Source organism: Amblyraja radiata, chromosome 10 (assembly GCF_010909765.2).
Source record: "Amblyraja radiata isolate CabotCenter1 chromosome 10, sAmbRad1.1.pri, whole genome shotgun sequence".
Lineage (NCBI taxonomy): Eukaryota > Metazoa > Chordata > Chondrichthyes > Rajiformes > Rajidae > Amblyraja > Amblyraja radiata.
In genome coordinates, this window is record NC_045965.1 from 34278309 (window position 1) to 34300338 (window position 22030).

General features: G+C 43.4%; 1 protein-coding gene across 2 annotated transcripts in view; it reads left to right on the top strand.

Moving 5' to 3' along the window:
- The window catches only part of fggy (FGGY carbohydrate kinase domain containing), a 178323-nt gene that overhangs the window by 10231 nt on the left and 146062 nt on the right, over positions 1–22030 (top strand). Inside the window, exons 2-4 of one of the 2 annotated variants that reach the window (XM_033028522.1) lie at positions 16830–17018; positions 18313–18424; positions 19457–19608. In XM_033028522.1, coding sequence (XP_032884413.1) covers positions 16842–17018; positions 18313–18424; positions 19457–19608 — 441 coding nt within the window. In that variant the 5' untranslated portion in view covers positions 16830–16841. The remainder of the gene's footprint in view (positions 1–16829; positions 17019–18312; positions 18425–19456; positions 19609–22030) is intronic. The other variant, XM_033028523.1, reaches the window with a different exon arrangement.

Here is a 22030-nt window from a genome sequence, read left to right on the forward strand (position 1 = left end):
AATGTGATATATGTACTTTAAAAAGCTAGGATATAAATATTTTGCTGCTTAATGATTCATGTATTTGCTCAGTGAAGTGCTGAAGCTGTTGAGACCAGAAAGATCCCAGGCCTTATTCTCCAATCTGTGCAATTCTTAGTTATGGCAATAGGTGTGATGTTGTTAAAATTTATTTCACTATTACTTCATGAGGAATGAGAAAAATAGGCAGGATTCACACCACTGATTTCTCAGTGACCCTTGCTGGAAATTACATTTTTAAATAGTTGCTGGGAAGGGTGAATCAAACTTAATTCCAATATCCCCAATGTCAATATCGCATCGAAAATCTCATGCTTGAAATATTTTCATTTGGGTAAGTGATTAGCAATAGTGTGTTCAGAATTAATTGGAAGTGGAGAATAGAATCAGTAAGATTTATTTAAAAAGGTGTTTAAACTAACAGCAAAAAGAGGTGGCGAGTAAATTCAAATGTACTAAGAACTGCAGAACTGACATGGAAGGAATTAACAAGTGAGTAAAAAAAAACATTGGGCGACATCTGAACTGAAATATATTTCGAGGACAGATTGAACACGATCCACCAAAAGCAAAACTGGACATTATTGCTAGAAGGAAACGTAATCAGCAGTATGAACTATAAATTAATTAGATTAAATCATTACGAGTTAATCCTTAAGGCAAAAAAAAAATTAGAATAGTTAATTAAGAAAATTAATTGATTTTGTGAAAGATAAATAAAAACAAAACAAAATCAAGATGTAGGGCAGTGTATTCATTGAAACGTTGGGACCCAGCACCACACAGCATACTAATGCCCCTAAGCAGCAAACACTCCCACGTAGACTTATTGTTCCAGTCAGAAGTACACCATCTCCAAAATGGATAAGAACAATCAAGATAAATCTTAACCTGTGTGCCTAAAGTAGGCATTGATCAATTTTCCATAAGATTATACTTGGTTGAGCTCTGTGCTCCAATATTAGTTTGCCGCAAGGCAGATAGTGCCTGTAGTCAAGGATATACCCACTGCAGAGAAGACGTTCATTACAGAATTGGTATTGGTTTATTGTTGCCACGTGTATCAAGATAGAATGAAAAACTTCTATCTGTGCAGCTACTTTCTGGCATATATGGAAACTGAATGAACATTGAATTCATTCTAACATTGAAATAACGCATCTTGCAGATCATTGCTACTCTAAAACATTGAAAATCGAACACTCACCAGTTTCCTCCATGACACACCTACTGTATGAGGAAATTTAAGCAAGGTAGTGGCTTTTCTCTTTTCTCTTCGCACTTTGCTGATGGGCTGCAGCAACAGATTAGTTTTGTTAGGCCCAACATTAGTTCAGTGGGGTTTAAGAATGTCATGATTTAAGCTGCCCATTGGGATATTTTGCTGTAGTGTAAAATTCTAAAGAGCAGCAGTAACTGATGTGGAAATAAATATATGAACATGCATGCATGAAGGTTTGAGATCAGTGTTCTGCAGGAGGTGGGGGAAGGAGGTGGAGAGGGATATATGTGTTTGTGCTGTCAAGAAGGTTTGACTTTGACATTTTTTGCATTTTTTCAATTTTGGAACCATTAAGGTGTTTTGTAAGCCAAACCTGGTTTCTCATGGTAACAGTAGAAATATTTAAACTGAAAACAAAAGTAGCTGCACAGACATGAATACCAGAATTCATGTAAAAAATGGATAGGTGAACCCCTTGTAAATAAGTGGAAATAGGACTGAAACAAACATGCTAAATATCCATCTGTAGTTACCTTTATTTTGATACGAACCAGATTTCCTCCCAGTAAATTCTCATTACATTGGAGATATTGGACCTGATCCACAGTATCCCATGCTCATAATAGCCTGGTCCAATTGCAGAGCATGGATTGTGCTGGTCTGGGGCTGAATGGTGTGTTTCGAACAACATTTGGACCTCAGGCAGAATAACAAAGAAACTTATTTCCTGAATAAGTCCACCATTTCATGCTGGACTTAAACAGGACGTTCCCTTAACAAGTGATGAGAGTCCTTGATCAATCTAACTGGAAGTTTATACTATCCCCTACAATTGATTCCAATAATTTGAAAACAACTAAAGTTAAAAGATGTAACCTGTACATAGAATATCATATTCTTACACCTAAAATAACTGTCCAGGGTTAGAATCTGATTACTCTTCTCGAGTCAGAGAGAATAGAAAATAATCAGAGCCTCCACAATTTTGTCATTTGCTTATTTTCTTTTTTTGCAGCCTGGGATTTATTTCCAGAATGGATTGATTTATCCACTTTCAAGGATGTTAAACTCATTAATATTTTCTTTTTTAGTATGACTTCACAATTGTCCTCCTACGAATATAAGCATCATCCCTTTATTTTGTAAAGACAGCTTTAAAGTGTTCGTAGTTCTATGGAATCATAAAATAATGTATGGAATCATAAATTAATACTCAACACAAGGCCTGTACCTGAGGCACTGGTTTCAGAAGGGGAATATTCCATAATGACAATGTGGTGAGAATAAAAATAGGATTCATGTAGGATTAGTGTAAATATATGAATTATGGCTGGTGTAGACTCAGTGGCCAAAGTGTGCTGTAACTCTCTGTGACTAGGATTCTAAAACCCGCTGTTTCCTTAGTTATCCTCTTTCTATTTATATGATAGTAAAACACCATTGGATTTTATTTGGAAACACAATAAATGATGTTTGATCACTCCAAAAGTTTAGCTGGGCAATCCCAGGCATAATCCTTGCAACCCAGACGTGGTTTCCTTAAGCAGCAATGCAGGGCAACAGGGTCATGTTTACTATATCTCCGTTGTGCACTCATCGAACAACATGTTTGCAGACATCCATATTTCCGGATGCCAGGCCAGAGTTGTAAGCAGCGGTGCGGGCATTCAAGGCAACACGAATGGACCTGTTCACCCAGGGTTTTATATTAGGAAAGATGCTAACCCTTACCGTGGGGACGATTTTATCGGCTATTGTTGCAATGAAGTCCGTGACCTCTTCCGCGAACTCACTGACGTCAGTGGAACTTGCACAGAACATATTCCAGTCGACATCACCCAGTGCATATTGCAGCATGGCCTCTGACTGGTCGGAACACCACTTTACGTCCCTCGTCACTGCCGCTTCCCGTACTATCATTTGTTTATACTCTGGTTGCAGGAAAATGGCAGTGTGGTCAGATTTTCCAAAAAGAATGAGTGAAACGGCCTTGTAGCCCTTCCGGAACGGCGTATAGCAGTGGTCCAAAGTTCTTTCCCCCCTGGTGGCACACGTGATGTGTTGGTAGAAATTAGGCATGACCTTTTTGAGATTTTATTAAATCTCCAGCCACCACCGTAGCCGCATCCGGGTTCTTGTTTTGGTGTCGACATAGCACATCGTGCGAGGCCGATAGTGCCACTTCTGTGTCCGAATGTGGTGGGATGTAGACGGCTGTGACGATCATTGAGCCGAACTCACGGGGAAGGTAGAATGGACGGCATGAGATCGTCAGATGCTCCAGGTCCGGTGAGCAGGAACGAGAAAGCGTCTTCATATTTCCAGGGTTGCACCAGTTATTATTGGTTATGAAGCAGACTCCTCCACCCTTGGATTTCCCAGATGCTTCTGTTCTGTCGGCAGTAAACAGTGAAGGATTCGGTTGGGCAGATTACTTGATCCGGCACCAGCGAGGTCAGCCATGTCTCGGTCAGGCGGAGGATGTTGCAGTCTCTTATGTCCCGCTGGAATCTGAGCCTCGCCCTGAGGTCATCCAGCTTGTTCTCCAGGGACTGGACGTTCGCCAGAAGAATATTGGGCAGAGGTGGACAGAAGGCTTGGGCTCTCAGCCTATTCCGATATTTTCTCCAGGTTTTCCTTGGAGCCAAGCTCCCATTCTCGTTGTCCGAGCACGACGTGAGGAGGGCTCTGACACGTGTGAACACGGGGAAAGCTTGAGGCCCAGATGGCATATCTGGGCGAGTACTTAAGTCTTGTGCTACTCAGCTAGCTCCGGTGCTCACTACAATATTCAACCTCTCCCTGGCCAAGTCCATGGTCCCTGCCTGCTTCAAAAGATCCATCATTGTACCTGTACCAAAGAATGCCTCTCCAGCTTGTTTGAATGACTACCGACCGGTGGCCCTCACCTCGGTAGTCATGAAATGCTTCGAGAGGCTGGTCAAGAACCACATCTGCGCCCTCCTCCCTCGCAACATGGACCCGCTATAGGTCGCATACCGTCCGAAAAGATCCACGGACTATGTGGTCTCCCAGGTTCTGCACACCACTCTCTCTTACCTTGACAGCCAGAAGGGGGGTTATGTGAGTATGCTGTTCATAGACCTCAGTTCAGCCTTCAACACGATAGTCCCCACCAGACTTGCTGAGAAGCTGCTAGAATTGGGGACTTTCTCACCGCCAGACCTCAGGTACTCAAGATGGGAGGAAATACATCTAAGAGTCTCACCCTGAGCACAGGATCCCCCCAGGGTTGCGTCCTCAGCCCCCTACTGTACTCCTGTACACACATGACTGTGTGGCTAGGTTCAGCTCCAACTCGATAATCAAGTTTGCTGATGGCACTGTGGTGGTGGGCCTGATCACCGAAAATAATGAGAAGGCCTACCAGGAAGAGGTGGCTGGCCTGGCACTCTGGTGTCAGGCCAACAGCCTCCTCTTGAATGTCAAAAAATCTAAGGAGCTTATCGTGGACATTAGGATGGCATAACATCCTAGGACTAAAGATAAATGGGGATACTGTGGATAGGGTGAGCTGCTTTAATAACCTGGGAGTCCACATCTCAGAGGATCTGACATGGACATCACACGCTGCCACACTGGTGAGTAAGGCAAGGCAGCGCCTTTAACACCTCAGGCAGCTGAGGAAATTCAGAGTCTCTCTGAGGATCCTCCTGTGCTTCTACTCAGCGGCTGTAGAAAGCATCTTGTCCGGAAACATCACAATCTGGTTTGGGAACTGTTCTGCCCAGGACAAGAAGGCTCTGCAGACAGTAGTGAGTTCGGGCGAACGCACTATGGGAACTACACTCGCCCCTCTGCAGGAAATATACATCAGAAGGAGGCGATCCAGAGCCAGCAACATTATGAGGGACCCCTTCCACCCCAGCAACAGACTGTTCTAGCTGCTACGGTCTGGCAAACGCCTCCGCTGTCATGCTGTGAAAACAGTGAGGATGAGAAGGAGTTTCTTCCCAGAGGCCATTAGGACTGTAAACTGCTATCTCACCAGGGACTAACATACTGTACCAATTTACTGTTGTGTCTTTTTTTTTTTAAATTCTCACAAATATGTAATTACTGATTCTGTTTTATTCTGTTTTGTAGGGTTTTTTTGCAGAATCCGCAAGCATTGCCACTTTTCATTTCACTGCACATCTCGTATGCGTATGTGACAAATAAACTTGACTTGACTTGACTTGGGTTCGCCTTGGTTTTGAAAGGACCGATTCAACTTCCAATACTACCACTACGCCCAATGATCAGTCCAACCCACCCCCAATGAAAATACTGATTCTCGGCTAGCGAGGCCAGTCTGATCTTAATTCCAAATTCCCTATCATCTTTTTAAACAAGTTAATGTAGCTCTATTGCTTATACTCCCTTCAGTCGATGCTGGTATGCCTCACCCTGCCATATCTCTAGTTTCCCTCTCTCCTGACTCTCGGTCTTGATCTGAAATGTCACCCAATCCTTCTCTCCAGAGATGCTGCTTGTCCAGCTGAATTACTCCAGCATTTTGTGTTTATCTTCGGTGTAAACCAGCCTGCTGTTTCTTCCTACATATTTCAGATGGCCACATTTTTCCTGCTTCCTATTTAACACAGTGTAAGTCTGATCCCTTATTTCCCTCTTTGAACAGATACAATTCCCCATCCATTCTGTCAACAATGTAGACTGGAATGCCATCAATAAATTGCAGTATAAAGTCACACAGGCCACTGTTGTTAATGAATATCCAAAATAAGTGTTGCTTCTTTGAGGGTGTGCTTGAATTCCTGGGTAAATTTATTTAAACTAAGAGATTGCTCATTACTCTTACACTTAACTATTAATTTCTAAAGTGGACATTTCCACCAAAATTACTATAAGAGGGCTCAACAAGCAGTTCTGGTGCCCCTTTAGTTAATGTATTATCCATATCTCTAATTGATTTCAGCTGCTGCATTTGACGATGACCATGAAAAAAATCCAAAAAGCTGTGGATTTTGAAAAATCCCTAATTTTAATCTCAATTTTTGGCACTCAAGCACTGACAAGCATCATAACTTTTAAAAATTATGAAGTCATTTTGATTTTGATTTGCAACAACTAAGTGACTCCATGAATTTGGGGTAATTTATTTCAGCTTAACAAATGATCTGATTGGAATATTATTTTTCAGTTGTGCCTTTAGACTTGAATATTTTTTATGGATAACTTCCCAATACAATTAAAAATGTATGTTACTCATCGCGAAGCAGGTCATTCGGGTGCAATGGTTGAAATGCTAATTGTTGACATAAGATGCTCACAGTTGCCATGTATGTAGCTTTGTTGGTTCAGCCAGAGTTACTTGTTGAGTTTATTTTAAATGTTGGATTTGCGAATTTTTGCTGGGGTTATTGATTTCCAAACAAGGAGAGAAACAGAAATGCCTGCAAGAGGCTATATTTCCAATGCACAAGACCATTTCCAAGCTCTGCCCATAAATGAGAAACTAGGCTTGAGATGGTCTGGTATGGATCCAACTTAATTTCTTTTTAGTAGTTAGATTATTCACATGCTGCTACGATGTTGTGTTACTGTGTTGCATGTGTAGAACTGATAATACACTTTTGGCTTTGAGAATATATAAATTGTTGATGAGCAACAGGAAATAATTTTGTATTCTGAATATACTATATACCCATCCTTTGAAATCGTAATTGGGCTCAAATTTTGCTTTTATTGAATAAGGCCAGTATCACTTTTGCCTTTTTTTGCATGACAACTTGATTTTGCATCTCAAATTGAAAACTCATGTAACCACTGGATAATTGGATTTCCAAGGCAAATGTAGCTGCTCACCTACCTGATTTCCAGCAATTGTGTGGCTTTAAAAATGTCCAAATAAATATTGTGCATGCTATGTATGTGGTCAAAAAACCACAGGAATAAACCAAAAGCAAAATACTGCAGATGCTGGTAATCTGGAATGAAGCAGAAACTGGTGAAAATACTTTGCAGGTCAGGGCAGCATCTGTAAATAGAAGGCAGCTAATATCTAATGTTGACAATCTTTCTTTAGTTTGGTTATCAACTTGAAACTGTTTCTCCACAGAATCTGCTTGGTGTGCTGACTGCAGAATTTTCTGGTTATTGGGAGGTGTTGAGGTTGTTGTTAAGTTAAAAAGGAACACCAGTGATGTGGCAAGTAGACCAGTGATGAGGCGTGAGTGGATAGGTGAATAGGTAACAGGGAGATAGCAAGGGAGCAATGAGGAAACCACAGAGTAGCACCAAGTGGAGCAGTGTGTAGACAAAATGCCAAGCAGCAAGGGGATAAATGGGGTATGCATGATAGTTATACCTTCAAACGTTCTAAAGGCTTAAAATTTGATTATGTCTGGATGAAATAAAACATGTCTCATGTGTAAGAAGTAACTTGGATTGTAAATTTGGCCAACCATAAAAGTTGTGCAGTATCAAGCCATGTTCTTTTTTGCACTTTTAATGAATTTGCAGTCTGCAGTGAAGCCACTGAAGCATGTCAGAAGTGTTCCACCAGAATATGTGCTATCTGTGGTGGAAGTATGTCCTTGCCCAACACCTCCTCCTGTCAAACATCAGCTCAAAAAGATTCCTGGTGTCCAGTAACTGCAACATCACTATTAAAGAAATCTCAAGCAGCATATCAGGACGTGAACAATTTTTCATTAACTTTTAAATGTTACTAGACCAAGTGCAGACCCGTTGGGTCTGTTTCCCCAACGGCGTTTGCGGGGGAGGGGTGAGAAGAGGGGAGGGAGGGGAGAGGAGGAGGAGGAAAAGGGATAGATTTGGGAGGGAAAGGAGAGCGGGGTAGGGGGTGAGAGATGGGGAGAGAGATGTTGGGGAGGGGGGATGGGGAGGGAGGGGAGGTGGGAGGGATGGGGAGAGGGGTGGGGGGAGAGAGGGGAAAGAGTGGGGAGGGAGAGTGGAGGGGAAGGGGGAGAGAAGTGGAAGAGTGGGGAGGGAGGAGGAGAGGGGTAGCGGGAGTGATGGAAGAGGGACAGACGGATAGGGGGAAGGGGGTGGGGGGAGAGAGGGAAGGGAGTGGGGTAGAGAGGGATGGGAGAGAGGTGAGGAGAGGGGGAGGAAAGAGTGGGAGAGAAGTGGAAGAGTGGGGAGGGAGGGAGGGGTAGCGGGAGTGGTAGAAGAGGGACGGGGGAGTGGTGGAAGAGGGACAGAGGGGTAGGGGAAGGGGTGGGGGAGAGAGGGGAAGGGAGCGGAAGAGGGGTGGGGGAGGGAGAGGCGTCGGGTAAGGGGATAGAAGTGGAAGAGCGGGGAGGGAGGGGTAGGGGGAGTGGTGAAAGAGGGACAGTGGGGTAGGGGTAAGGGGGTGGTGGTAGAGAGGGAAGTGGGGTGGGGGAGAGAGGGATGGGTGGGAGAGGGAGAGGGCTGAGGAGAGGGAAACATAGAAATTAAGTGCAGGAGTAGGCCATTCGGCCTTTCTAGCCTGCACCACCATTCAATATGATCATGGCTGATCATCCAACAGTATCCTGTACCTGCCTTATCTCCATACCCCCTGATCCCTTTAGCCACAAGGGCCACATCTAACTCCCTCTTAAATATAGCCAATGAACTGACCTCAACTACCTTCTGTGGCAGAGAATTCCAGAGATTCACCACTCTCTGTGTGAAAAATGTTTTTCTCATCTCTGTCCTAAAGGATTTCCCCCTTATCCTTAAACTGTGACCCCTTGTTCTGGTCTTCCCCAACATCCGGAACAATCTTCCTGCATCTAGCCTGTCCAACCCCTTAAGAATTTTATACGTTTCTATAAGATACCCCCTCAATCTTCTAAAATCTAGCAAGTACAAGGCGAGTCTATCCAGTCTTTCTTCATATGAAAATCCTGACATTCCAGGAATCAGTCTGGTGAACCTTCTCTGTACTACCTCTATGGCAACAATGTATTCGAGCATTGGGCATTGTGACATCACACGATGGAACGTTCACCAGGGGCTGGGGCTGGTGCTGATTCTATGGGTGAGAAGCCAGTTTATTTTTGAAATATTGGGGGGGGGGAAGGATTTGATTAAAAACGTGTACTTAAACACGACGAAATGAAATGAGGAGCGGATACTTAGAAAGAAAAGTGAAATCTCTACCGAAATGGAAAAGATGTCGGCGAATCTGCGTCTGGTTTCGGAGTTGCAGTGAATCAAAGGAAGAAATGCAGTCAGAAGCCGTACATGTAGATGGATCCATTCCGATTGGACATCTGCGAGCATTGGGCATTGTGATTGGACATCTGTGAGCATTGGGCATTGTGACATGACACGATGGAAACGAATCAAAAGGCAAAAAGGCAGCCGGGCTGCAGGCACACAGTTTTATATATTAACTAGACCAAGTGCAGACCTGTTGGGTCTGTTTCCCCAACGGCGTTTGCGGGGGGGGGGGGGGGAGAAGAGGGGAGGGAGGGGAGAGGAGGTGGAGGTGGAGGAAACGGGATAGATTTGGGAGGGAAAGGAGAGCGCGGTAGAGGGTGAGAGATGGGGAGAGAGATGTGGGGGAGGGGGGATGGGGAAGATTGGGAGGAGGGAGGGAGGGGGAGAGGGGTGGGGGAGTGATGGAAGAGGGACAGAGGGATAGGGGGTGGGGTAGAGAGGGAAGGGGGGTGGGGGAGAGAGGGATTGGAGAGGGAGAGGGGTGAGGAGAGGGAGAGGGGGAGGAGAGAAGGGGAGACAAGTGGAAGAGTGGGGATGGAGGGAGGGAGGGGTAGCGGGAGTGGAGGAAGAGAGACGGGGGAGTGGTGGAAGAGGGGTAGGGGAAGGGGTGGGGGAGAGAGGGGAAGGGAGGGGAAGAGAGGGGTGGGGGTGGGAGAGCCGTGGGGTAAGGGGATAGAAGTGGAAGAGTGGGGGGGTAGGGGAGTGGTGAAAGGGACAGAGGGGTAGGGGGAAGGGGGTGGTGGTAGAGAGGGAAGGGGGGTGGGGGATAGAGGGATGGGTGGGAGAGGGAGAGGGGTGAGGAGAGGGAAACATAGAAGCATAGAAATTAAGTGCAGGTGTAGGCCATTCGGCCCTTCGAGCCTGCACCACCATTCAATATGATCATGGCTGATCATCCAACTCAGTATCCTGTACCTGCCTTCTCTCCATACCCCCTGATCCCTTTAGCCACAAGGGCCACATCTAACTCCCTCTTAAATATAGACAATGAACTGGCCTCAACTATCTTCTGTGGCAGAGTGTTCCAGAGACTCACCACTATCTGTGTGAAAAATGTTTTCCTAATCTCAGTACTAAAGGATTTCCCCTTTATCCTTAAACTGTGACCCGCTTGTCTTGGACTTTCCCAACATTGGGAACAATCTTCCTGCATCAGACAAATGCAATTCAGGACTTTTCTCTTCACAAGCAAAGTCAGAATGACGGTTAGTGAAGAATCCGAATAATTGCTGTGCGTTCAGATGATGCGCGCGCCTCCTGCACCAAAGGGGGGGGGGGGGGGGGAGAGTGTGTCGTCACACACAAAGATCTTGTAGCGGAGAGCTCCGCTATAAGATCTTTGGTCACATACTAAGCACGCGCCTCCACAAACAGATGAGCGTCTTCTTGAATGGAGAGCGCGTGGCCGCCTCCACAAACATTCACACACACTGAGGACCCGCCCCCACAAAAAATATTTTGTGAGGGAGGAGGAGATGGAGAGGGAGAGGGGGAGGGGGGTGGGGGGAGAAGAGGATGGGGGAGAGAGGTGAAGGGGGGGGGGGTGGGGTTGGAGCCGGCGTGCATGAGTCGAGAGAAGAGAAAAGGGCAGAGAGAGAGAGAGGCTGGTACAACATCAAAAAAGCTGGATAAACTCAGCGGGTGCAGCAGCATCTATGGACCGAAGGAAAAGGGCAATGTTTTTGGCCGAAACCCTTCTTCCTGGTTTCGGCCAAAAACGTTGACCATTCAATTCGCTCCATAGATGCTGCCGCACCCGCTGAGTTTATCCAGCTTTTTTTATGTCTACCTTCGATTTTCCAGCATCTGTAGTTCCTTCTTAAAGACAGAGACTGTGCACGGTAAGGGAATGAGGAGGGAGAGGGGGAAGAGTGGGGAGGGAGGGGGAGAGTGGGATGGGAGGGGGAGAGGGAGAGGGGTGGGGGGAGAGAGGGGAAAGAGTGTGGGGGGGGGAGGGGGGGAGAGATGTGGAAGAGTAGGGAGGGAGGGAGGGGGAGAGGGGTAGCAGGAGTGGTGGAAGAGGGACAGGGGGAGTGGTGGAAGAGGGACAGAGGGGAAGGGGTGGGACAGGGAGGGGGAGACAGGGTTGGAGGAGGGGTGGGGTAAGGGGAGAGAAGTGGAAGAGTGGGGAGGGAGGGGTAGAGGGACTGGTGGAAGAGGGACAGAGGGGTAGGGGAAGGGGGCGGGGGGAGAGAGGGAAGGGGGTGGGGTAGAGCGGGAAGTGGGGTGGGGGAGAGAGTGATGGGTGGGAGAGGCAGAGGGGTGAGGAGAGGGAAACATAGAAACATAGAAATTATGTGCAAGAGTAGGCTATTTGTCCCTTCGAGCCTGCACCACCATTCAATATGATCATGGCTGATCATCCAACTCAGTATCATGTACCCGCCTTCTCTCCATACCCCCTGATCCCTTTAGCCACAGGGGCCACATCTAACTCCCTCTTAAATACAGCCAATGAACAGGCCTCAACTACCTTCTGTGCCAGTGAATTCAAGAGATTCACCACTCTCTGTGTGAAATTTTTTTTTCTCATCTCGGTCGTAAAAGATTTACCCCTTATCCTTAAACTGACCCCTTGTTCTGGACTTCCCCAACATCTGGAACAATCTTCCTGCATCTAGCCTGTCCAACCCCTTAAGAATTTTGTAAGTTTCTATAAGATACCCCCTCAATCTTCTAAAATCTTGCGAGTACAAACCGAGTCTGGGGCTGATTCTATGGGTGAGATGCCAGTTTTTTTAAAAATATTTGGTGTGGGGGGGGGGGAGGATTTGATTAAAAATGTGTACATAAACACGACGAAATGTAATCAGGGGTTTCTATAAGATCCCCCCCCCAATCTTCTAAAATCTAGGGAGTACAAGCCGAGTCTATCCAGTCTTTATTCATATGAAAGTCCTGACATCCCAGGAATCAGTCTGGTGAACCTTCTCTGTACTCTCTCTATGGCAACAATGTATTTGAGCATTGGGCATTGTGACATCACACGATGGAACGTTCACCATTGGCTCGGGCTCCTGCAAAGGCATATGTAAATGGATCCATTCCGATTGGACATATGTGAGCATTGGGCATTGTGACATCACAAAATGGAACGTTCACCAGGGGCTGGGGCTGGTGCTGCTTCAATGGGTGTGAAGCCAGTTTATTTTTGAAATAGTGTGGGGGGGGGGTGAAGGATCTGATTAAAAACGTGTACTTAAACACGATGAAATGTAATGAGGAGCGGATACTTAGAAAGAAAAGTGAAATCTCTACCGAAATGGAAAAGATGTCGGCGATTCTGCGTCTGGTTTCGGAGTTGCAGGGAATCAAAGGAAGAAAGGCAGTCGACAGCCGTCCATGTAAATGGATCCATTCCGATTGGACATCTGCGAGTATTGGGCATTGTGACATCACACGATGGAACGAATCAAAAGGAAGAAAGGCAGCCGGACGGCAGCCGGCCGGATGGCACGAGAGTTTTATATATTAACTAGATCAAGTGCAGACCCGTTGGGTCTGTTTCCCCAACGGCGTTTGCGGGGGGGGGGGGGGGGGGGGGGAGTGAGAAGAGGGGAGGGAGGGGAGAGGAGGAGGAGGAAACGGGATAGATTTGGGAGGGAAAGGAGAGCGGGGTAGGGGGTGAGAGATGTGGAGAGAGATGTGGGGGAGGGGGGATGTGGAGTGAGGGGAGGAGGGAGGGGTGGGGGGAGAGAGGGGAAAGAGGGGTGGGAGAGTGGAGGGGAAGGGGGAGAGAAGTGGAAGAGTGGGTAGGGAGGAGGAGAGGGGTAGCGGGAGTGATGGAAGAGGGACAGAGGGGTAGGGGGAAGGGGGTGGGGGGAGAGAGGGAAGGGGGTGGGGTAGAGAGGGAAAGGGGGTGGGGGAGAGGGATGGGAGAGGGGGAGGAGAGAGTGGGAGAGAAGTGGAAGACTGGGGAGGGAGGGAGGGGTAGAGGGGTAGCGGGAGTGGTAGAAGAGGGACGGGGGAGTGGTGGAAGAGGGACTGAGGGGAAGGGGTGGGGGAGAGAGGGGAAGGGAGCGGAAGAGAGGGGTGGGGGAGGGAGAGGCGTCGGGTAAGGGGATAGAAGTGGAAGAGGGGATGGAGGGGTAGGGGGAGTGGTGAAAGAGGGACAGAGGGGTAGGGGTAAGGGGGTTGTGGTAGAGAGGGAAGGGGGGTGGGGGAGAGAGGGATTTGTGGGAGAGGGAGAGGGGTGAAGAGAGGGAAACACAGAAACATAGAAATTAAGTGCAGGAGTAGGCCATTCGGCCCTTCTAGCCTGCACCACCATTCAATATGATCATAGCTGATCATCCAACTCAGTATCCTGTACCTGCCTTCTCTCCATACCCCCTGATCCCTTTAGCCACAAGGGCCACATCTAACTCCCTCTTAAATATAGCCAATGAACTGACCTCAACTACCTTCTGTGGCAAAGAATTCCATAGATTCACCACTCTGTGTGAAAAATGTTTTTCTCATCTCTGTCCTAAAGGATTTCCCCCTTATCCTTAAACTGTGACCCCTTGTTCTGGTCTTCCCCAACATCCGGAACAATCTTCCTGCATCTAGCCTGTCCAACCCCTTAAGAATGTTATACGTTTCTATAAGATACCCCCTCAATCTTCTAAAATCTAGCGAGTACAAGGCGAGTCTATCCAGTCTTTCTTCATTTGAAAATCCTGACATTCCAGGAATCAGTCTGATGAACCCTCTCTGTACTCCCTCTATGGCAACAATGTATTTGAGCATTGAGCATTGGGCATTGTGACATCACACGATGGAACGTTCACCAGGGACTGGGGCTCCTGCAAAGGCATATGTAAATGAATCCATTCCGATTGGACATCTGTGAGCATCAGGCATTGTGACATCACACGATGGAACGTTCACCATGGGCTGGGGCTGGTGCTGATTCTATGGGTAGGTATGTTGCAAAGCCTACCTGAAGCGTCTTTGAAAATCTGCCGCTACGGGTGTGCGCGATTTTGGCGCCGTTTAGAGGGGGCGGGTTTAAAACGCGATTTTCTCTAGGCTGTTCAAATCGAAGATGTTCAGCCTAGTTAATTATTAACGAAAAATCGCTGGAAGACCCCGTCGCAAAAGCTATTATTAGTTTTAAAGGCCTCGTAAAATAGTTATAGTAGTTTAAAAATCAATCTCTAACCCCGTGACCGTCAGCAACCGCAGAGTCTCATAAAGCAGACAGCTGAAGTTAGGCTGTATATATTTACATTAAAAAGGGCTTCTAAAGAACCCTTTATACAAAGTTTAATATTGCGAGTAGCTCAATTTGGGCCCATTATATCGCGCAGTATTTTTCTGGGCATTTGGGGCACAAATCTACCGCAATGTGAACGTTCTAAACCAGCGCGTTCCACAGAGACCCACTGGAAAGCTGATTTAAATGGGCATTTATTTACAGCAATTGAACACTAAATTCCTTCCATTTGGCCTATAAATTAATGTAAATGAGATTTAAAAATCATGTTTTATTGTGAATTATTTGTGAATATTATTTGGACATTTAGGCTATTTAAAAATGTTAATCATTTATTAAGAAATGGATAGATGTTTAGATCTAGTAATTGAAGTCTGAAATTAGCTACAATTAGGTAACTAACTAATTATATGCTTTAATTTCAGGTCATCCAAGTAAGATTATTTTATATTTGTTTCAGAATGCTTCAATCTATGATAACTGAAAATTTCATTCAGTTTTCTTAATTTTTAAGAAAGTTATGGGCTTTTGACTGTTCAAGATCACAGCTTTTTTGTTATGTCCATAGAAAATCAATAGGGAACAAGATGCTCATTTCCGAGTATGAAAATGGCCATAACTTTTTAAATACTTGAGATATGAAAGTGAATTAGGTGTCAAATTAAACTTATTTTTATGCTTTATCTGATGGGATAAATTACAGACTTGATTTTTAAAATCTCAAAATTTTGTAACATTGCTACTATGGGTGAGAAGCCAGTTTATTTTTGAAATATTGGGGGGGGGGTGGGGGGGAAGGATTTGATTAAAAACGTGTACTTAAACACGACAAAATGTAATGAGGAGCGGATACTTAGAAAGAAAAGTGAAATCTCTACCGAAATGAAAAGGATGTCGGCGATTCTTTGTCTGGTTTCGGAGTTGCAGTGAATCAAAGGAAGAAATGCAGCCGGCAGCCGGCCATGTAAATTGATCCATTCCGATTGGACATCTGCGAGCATTGGGCATTGTGATTGGACATCTGCGAGCATTGGGCATTGTGACATCACACGATGGGAACGAATCAAAAGGCAGAAAGGCAGCCGGACGGACCGCAGGCGACAGGCACAGACTTTTATATAATAGATAGATAGATAGATATAGAGCACTAATAAGGAACAGAACACACATATGATTATCATAGAACGTAAAATACCATAAGTAAACATTTCAAGACTTTATCTTAATATTTACTTTGCCTGGAAATCGGATTGTATTGTGATTTGTCTTTGAGTTTAGTTTCATTTCTGTGAAAAATAAAACATAAATATAAAAGGATAATTTATTTCACATGATGTCTGTGAATATTCTTCTGCTTCCTCCATGCACAAAGCAACCTGAGATCTCACAATGTGTAGTGCATGCCTGGACAACTATTAGTTGTTTTCTTTGATGTTTGCTTAGCCCATGCCAGCCAAGAAGCACTCATGCAGAGATAGGTCTTCAAAGCCCTATGAGCCTATTTCAATTATTTAAAGGGGACATGTCAATATAAAGTTTCCTTTGTTTTTAATTTTAAAATCTTCAGCACAGTTGATAATCATATTTGGATTGTAATACAGATGAAGATTTTACATTGAGTTCATTTTCATTTGGGTGAAGAGGGGCTAGATGTTGCATCAATGAATTGGAGCACTAGAATGCACTAGATTAAAGTTATAACATTTTTTATGCATCAACAACAATTATGTTTTGCTTTAATAATCATTTTATAGTTTTTGATGATGGTTTCAATTCACAGACTTAAACTATTACCTTATTTCCTTCTACAAAGCTTCAACAGATATGGATGCTTAAATATATTGTCTATTCTTAATATTTCATAATTTACAGGGATATTCTATAACTAGGTATGGGAGAATAAAAATGGGATTGGCCGAGGATTGCTATTGTTGTTGCTCGATGGCCAACGTGGACTCAGTTGGTTAAAGAGCTTGCTTCTCTGTTGTGTGACTGACTTTATTATAATTAACACCTATATCCAAAATTAAATTAACTTTAGGTTAATTCGTTTTTTAATTACAGATGAAGAGCGTCATGTGAAACTTTATGTGACATTTCAGTGAATTAAAAGTAACAAAAATGAGCATTGCTATGTTATCCCTTAATTATTCTGGTATTCTTTAATGATCAGATCTTTCTTATTTGTGACATATTTATTTTATAGGCTGACTGAACATGCAATACTACGTGGGGATTGATGTGGGGACTTCAAGTGTACGGGGAGCACTTGTAGACCAGAATGGTAAAGTGGTGGTGCAGACAGAACAACCAATCCAGATCTGGGAGCCACAGCCAGATTACTATGAGCAGTCTTCTGCTGATATCTGGGCAGCGTGCTGTGCTGTTTCAAAGGTACATTTATAAGAACGTTTGCATGACAATATTAAACAGAAGAACTATTCATAAGCTAAGCTGTATTTTTGTAATACAGGAATCCAGCACCTTGTATACTCTTAAGTCATAAAAATATAACACCACAGTTTTATGTCAACTCTCAATGCATTTGTAAATATTAATGACAATGATACAAATAACCTTAGTCCTTATGCCAGTTGGCATGAGGTATGCGATTATTATGCAGAAATTCTAACTTGCTCTTAGTGAGCAATTGGCAAACAATTTCTTCCATAAAACCAAACTTTCCTGGCATGAAATATTGAGCCATTATGATTTCTCTTCTAGATGAACAGGATATTAAGCCACTGGAAAATAGTCATGTTGTGGTTCATTCTGGAACTACCTCAATTTTTTCGCTCTCTGCTTTACTTCTACTTTATATTTAACAGTTTCTCAGTAGCCAGAAATAGACCTTGTTACCAAGAATAATCTATTTACTCTGGAGAGCAAGAGGCTCTAAAAGATGTCTATTGCAGTAAAGTGGCCCAGACGATTCAATTTGTTTGCAAGGTAGAAATCAGTTCTTCAATTGCCATAAAGTAGTTCTGGTAATGCCAGATAGGCCAATGCATTTAAGGGCGAGTGGGGTAGTCTTCATAAACAAATTAAATAAAAAGCAAATGTGATCAATTATAAAATAACAAACACTGAATTTGCTCCTGCATTACATTTGACATTGTTGTGTTGTCAGATCTTGAAAAGTCGTCTTTAAATGACTTCATCTGGCCTGGTGTGCTTTATACCAAGGCCAATTTTTTGTCTCAACCCTTACTGTTAGTGCATCATATATTTCAGTAATTCACATGTGGAACAATAAGTTTTGAAAATGGTCCCATGTTTTAAATAGATTTTGGGCATTTAAAAGTCACTGAATATCAGATGCAAAATTCCAAAAGTGTTACTGTCTATTCCATCTATATTGCATTATTTTATGATACGTAATAATTTCCAACAGCCAGTTTCACATGGGTTTTAAGGGAATTTATTTAATGCCTTCTTGAGAATGGGTAGAACATGAAGTAGAGAGACAATGAAGGAAAAGGAAAAGGATAGCAAGAGATATTGAAGTAATGCACAACTTTACCATTGAATTATCTACAATTTCAAGGCTCAATTAGGTGTCTGCAAGGTGAATTTTTAAAGAAAGATTAGGGAGAATCAAAGAAGATTTCCAATCATTACATACATAAATATATAGATTATATTGGTAAAAATTACCATTCTATTTATATTTCTCTTTGTCTTTCAGAAAATCGTTCAGTCGGTTGATCTGAGTCGTATCCGAGGTATTGGGTTTGATGCCACCTGCTCGCTTGTTGTACTTGATGAAAAATTTGAACCCTTAGCCGTGAATGCAGAAGGTAAATCTGTTGCTACTTCCAATTAGATATGTAAAAGTATATATATATAAATACATTCCAAAACATTTGAAAGACATTACAGCCGAAGTTGTGACAGCATTAGATAACATTATCAAAAAAAACCTAATGGCATGTAATGCTTTCTAGCACGAGAATTTCTAATGTGGCAGCTTAACTAAAAGTTAAAAATGCACCTTTGGGGCTGTGCAGAATATCTTCTAGACATTAGACTGCACAGTTTTGTACTAAGAGATGACAATTTCTTGTATTGGCAGGATTCTCACAATGCCACCACTCAACCCTTATTTTCCATCCAACCACCTACACCAGGGGTAAGGTAAAGAAACAAATGAATCTAGCAGTCAACATGCTTTAGGAAGGGGGAAGACACCAGAGCACCCAGGGTAAATGCATACGGTCACATGGGGAGCAAATAAATTCCACATAGATAGGACTGCTTAGGATATCGCTGACATTGTGAGGCACCATCCAATGGTTCATTATCTCATTAGACATCATTCTTCATGTTGGTGGAATTGAAATATTGACCTGGTAGATTTAATAGAAAAAATCTAATCCTGGATCTATGTAGGTTCCATCCATTGACAAAATTAAGTCTAGCACTTACAGTGTAGAACATCTGAATATGTTTCCTTGGAATTTTCAATTACATAATAATATAAAAAAAATAGGAAAGTCCAGATTCTTCAATACCAAAATGTGCATTATTAATGATTTAAAAAAAAAGAATGTCCTTACAAAATATAAGCACAGATTTCCTCATCTTTGATTAGTTTGGTATAGATTAAAACCTGTTCATCAAAGTTTATTCTAAGTATAGTGTTGCATTTGCTTTCCCACAGCATGCGATAAATGATAAGAAACTTTAGCATCAGTGCCAGAAAACATTTGTTATTTGACAATGTGTTATGATATTTGGATTGCAGCTTCTGTTTTTTGACATATGGAATCATGCTATTAAGAGATCTGTTAATCTGCGGTTTTAATGGTTTACTGCTACACATGATGTAGGGGTGAACAACAGGAACATTATCATGTGGATGGATCATCGAGCAGTTGTTCAAGTAGACCGAATAAATCAAACAAAGCACTGTGTGCTACGCTATGTGGGCGGAGTGATGTCTCCAGAAATGCAGCCACCTAAACTTCTTTGGCTAAAAGAAGTAAGTCTTTATTTTTAAACCTTTTACTCTGCTGACAATGTGCACCAAGCAATTTCAGTGATCTTTAAAAACATATAAATGCAATATAAATGAAGCAAAAGCTCAGAAAAATCTGGTTCTGCTCTTTTCTGCAAAAAGGTAGTATCCGAAGCAGATATGTATTTGTGGGCCCAAGTCTATTTAGGTAATATATATGATGAAAAATCATCTTAAAACTAGATAGAAACAAAGAACAGCAGATGTTGGTTAAAACCCAAGAAGACATAAAGTGCTGGAGTAACTCAGCCGGCCAGGCAGCATCTCTGAAAAAAATGGATAGGTCTGGACCATTATTCAAATTGATGTAGTCTGAAGAAGAGTCCAGACCTGAAACATCACCTATCCATGGTCTCCAGAGATACTGCCTGACCTTCTGTTCTTACAGCACTTTGTTTCATGTCACCTTTAAACTAGGGGCCGATGGCACCTGCGGGCCCTTCTTCGCCAGCTGCACCACCAGCCGGTTGACATGGCTGTTGTTGCAGCTCACTTTAGCCCCTGGCCAACAGCGCTTTCTCCAGGCTGCCACCTCCAACAGGAAGTATTTGGTCATCATGGGGCTCACTCCCCCCTCACCAGCAGGTGTCCTGGCAGCACTGGGTTGATGAAGAAGCGGTTGGTCCGGTCTAGCGATCAGCTCCTTCTGTTGCCATTACGTACTACTGCTGCTAGTAGCTCACCCGGCTTCTGTGACTTGCTCACCTGACTGCTGTAGGGCTCTTGCGACTGCCTCTACCATCACCACAACTGGAGACCTTCACAAATACGGCGTCAAAGTCAACATGTCCTTCCCAAATCGAATGACTGAACTTTAGGGTGCTTTCTGATGTCGCGAGAGTTATGTTCGTTGACTGATTCACAGCTGCCCATTGATCCCATCCCTAGCACTGCCATCTTGGCGTGATGCACCAAGAAAACATATTCAAAAAATTTGGCCTGACTGGTTTCAAATATCTTGGCAGGACAGGAGCCAGGGAACTTTGTTCTGCTTCCTGATGGGACGTTGGATGAGAACTGACAAAATCCATTACTTTTGTCCTGAGCAGAAAGTAGCATCATTTGACCTGTAATAATGCATTATATTAATTACATACAATCTTTTTCAATCGTCCTTGCAATTATATTTTTTTGGATTATGGTTATTAACTTGATCTGCTATCCCTTATTCTCATTGCTTGTTTTCATTATTCAGTGTAGTGCAATCAGCTATTTGGGGTGATAGGAGATTGCAACCTTCATGTGGTCCGCCCTGTTTCGACGAATGCAATCAGCCTGGCATGCACAATCAAATAAGATCAAATAGAACAAGTTGTCCTACAACTTTAGGCTGTGCATACCATACGCAAGAAGAAAAATAAGTTATTTGGGCATATTTAGAAACTTACAGAGGACTTTGTTAAATTACCTGGACTGTCTAAACTTGGTCAGCAATTTCCGGATAGTGCTCTGCTACTCTGCTCCCCAAATGTTCAATGGCAGAACAGGAGTTTGTTGAAATTCCTCAGCATTTCCACAATAATCTGCTCATAGATTCAGCAGTAAGGCAAGCTAGTTCAGGATTCCTGACTCACTTCATTTGAATGGGGATTGAAGCATCAGGAGAAAAATGGAAGAATAAATTAAGTGAATTTTCTTTTGTCATTATTTATTTTATTTGCACGGTATTTTAAGTAATTTACATTTGTCTTCATTGTAGTATTTTAAATGTGTTTTAATTATTTCACTTTTTCAAATCCTCTTAAATGTTTCTGAATATCAGGAATTATGAATATTTGGCATTCCTGACACCAGAGAGCTTTGCATGCTGAATCATTAAGCCAGAACATGCTCAACCCGTCCTGCTGCTTACTTTTATCTCCTGCAATTGTGCTTGTTGTTTGTGAGATGGCTTTTCCCAGTGCCTTGGAGGCCTAGTTGGTGCAATTGTCCCATGAGGTAGTGTGGTCTGTTAGTTGAGACTAGGCCTCAGGCAGCACAAACCCCAGCTCATGCTATCAGAAGTCTTCTACTGTCTATAAATGTCTCTGATGATTAGAGGAATGTAGTAACAGTTGTAGTACATGTAAATAATTTAGAGAAACAAAAGTGACTTTAAAATTAAAAAATATGAAGTACATCCAGCTCCTCAGCTCAGTACAAGCAAATTCAGTCCTTTGGATCACATGCCGGGTCCAGGGTGCAGAGAGAGGTCAGATACGCCAGCATCTGACCTTCAACTAGTACTTATGTGATACTGCATGCAGGAGTAGAAGTCCAGAATGTGCTGACTTGAGCAATATAGATAGCTGGCAGTTCACTTTGAAATCATTGACTAGCTGTCTGTCTGATCTGGCTCATTAATTAAGTTAAAGACTGGGAATTATTGTTTTTTTTGGCCATGGGG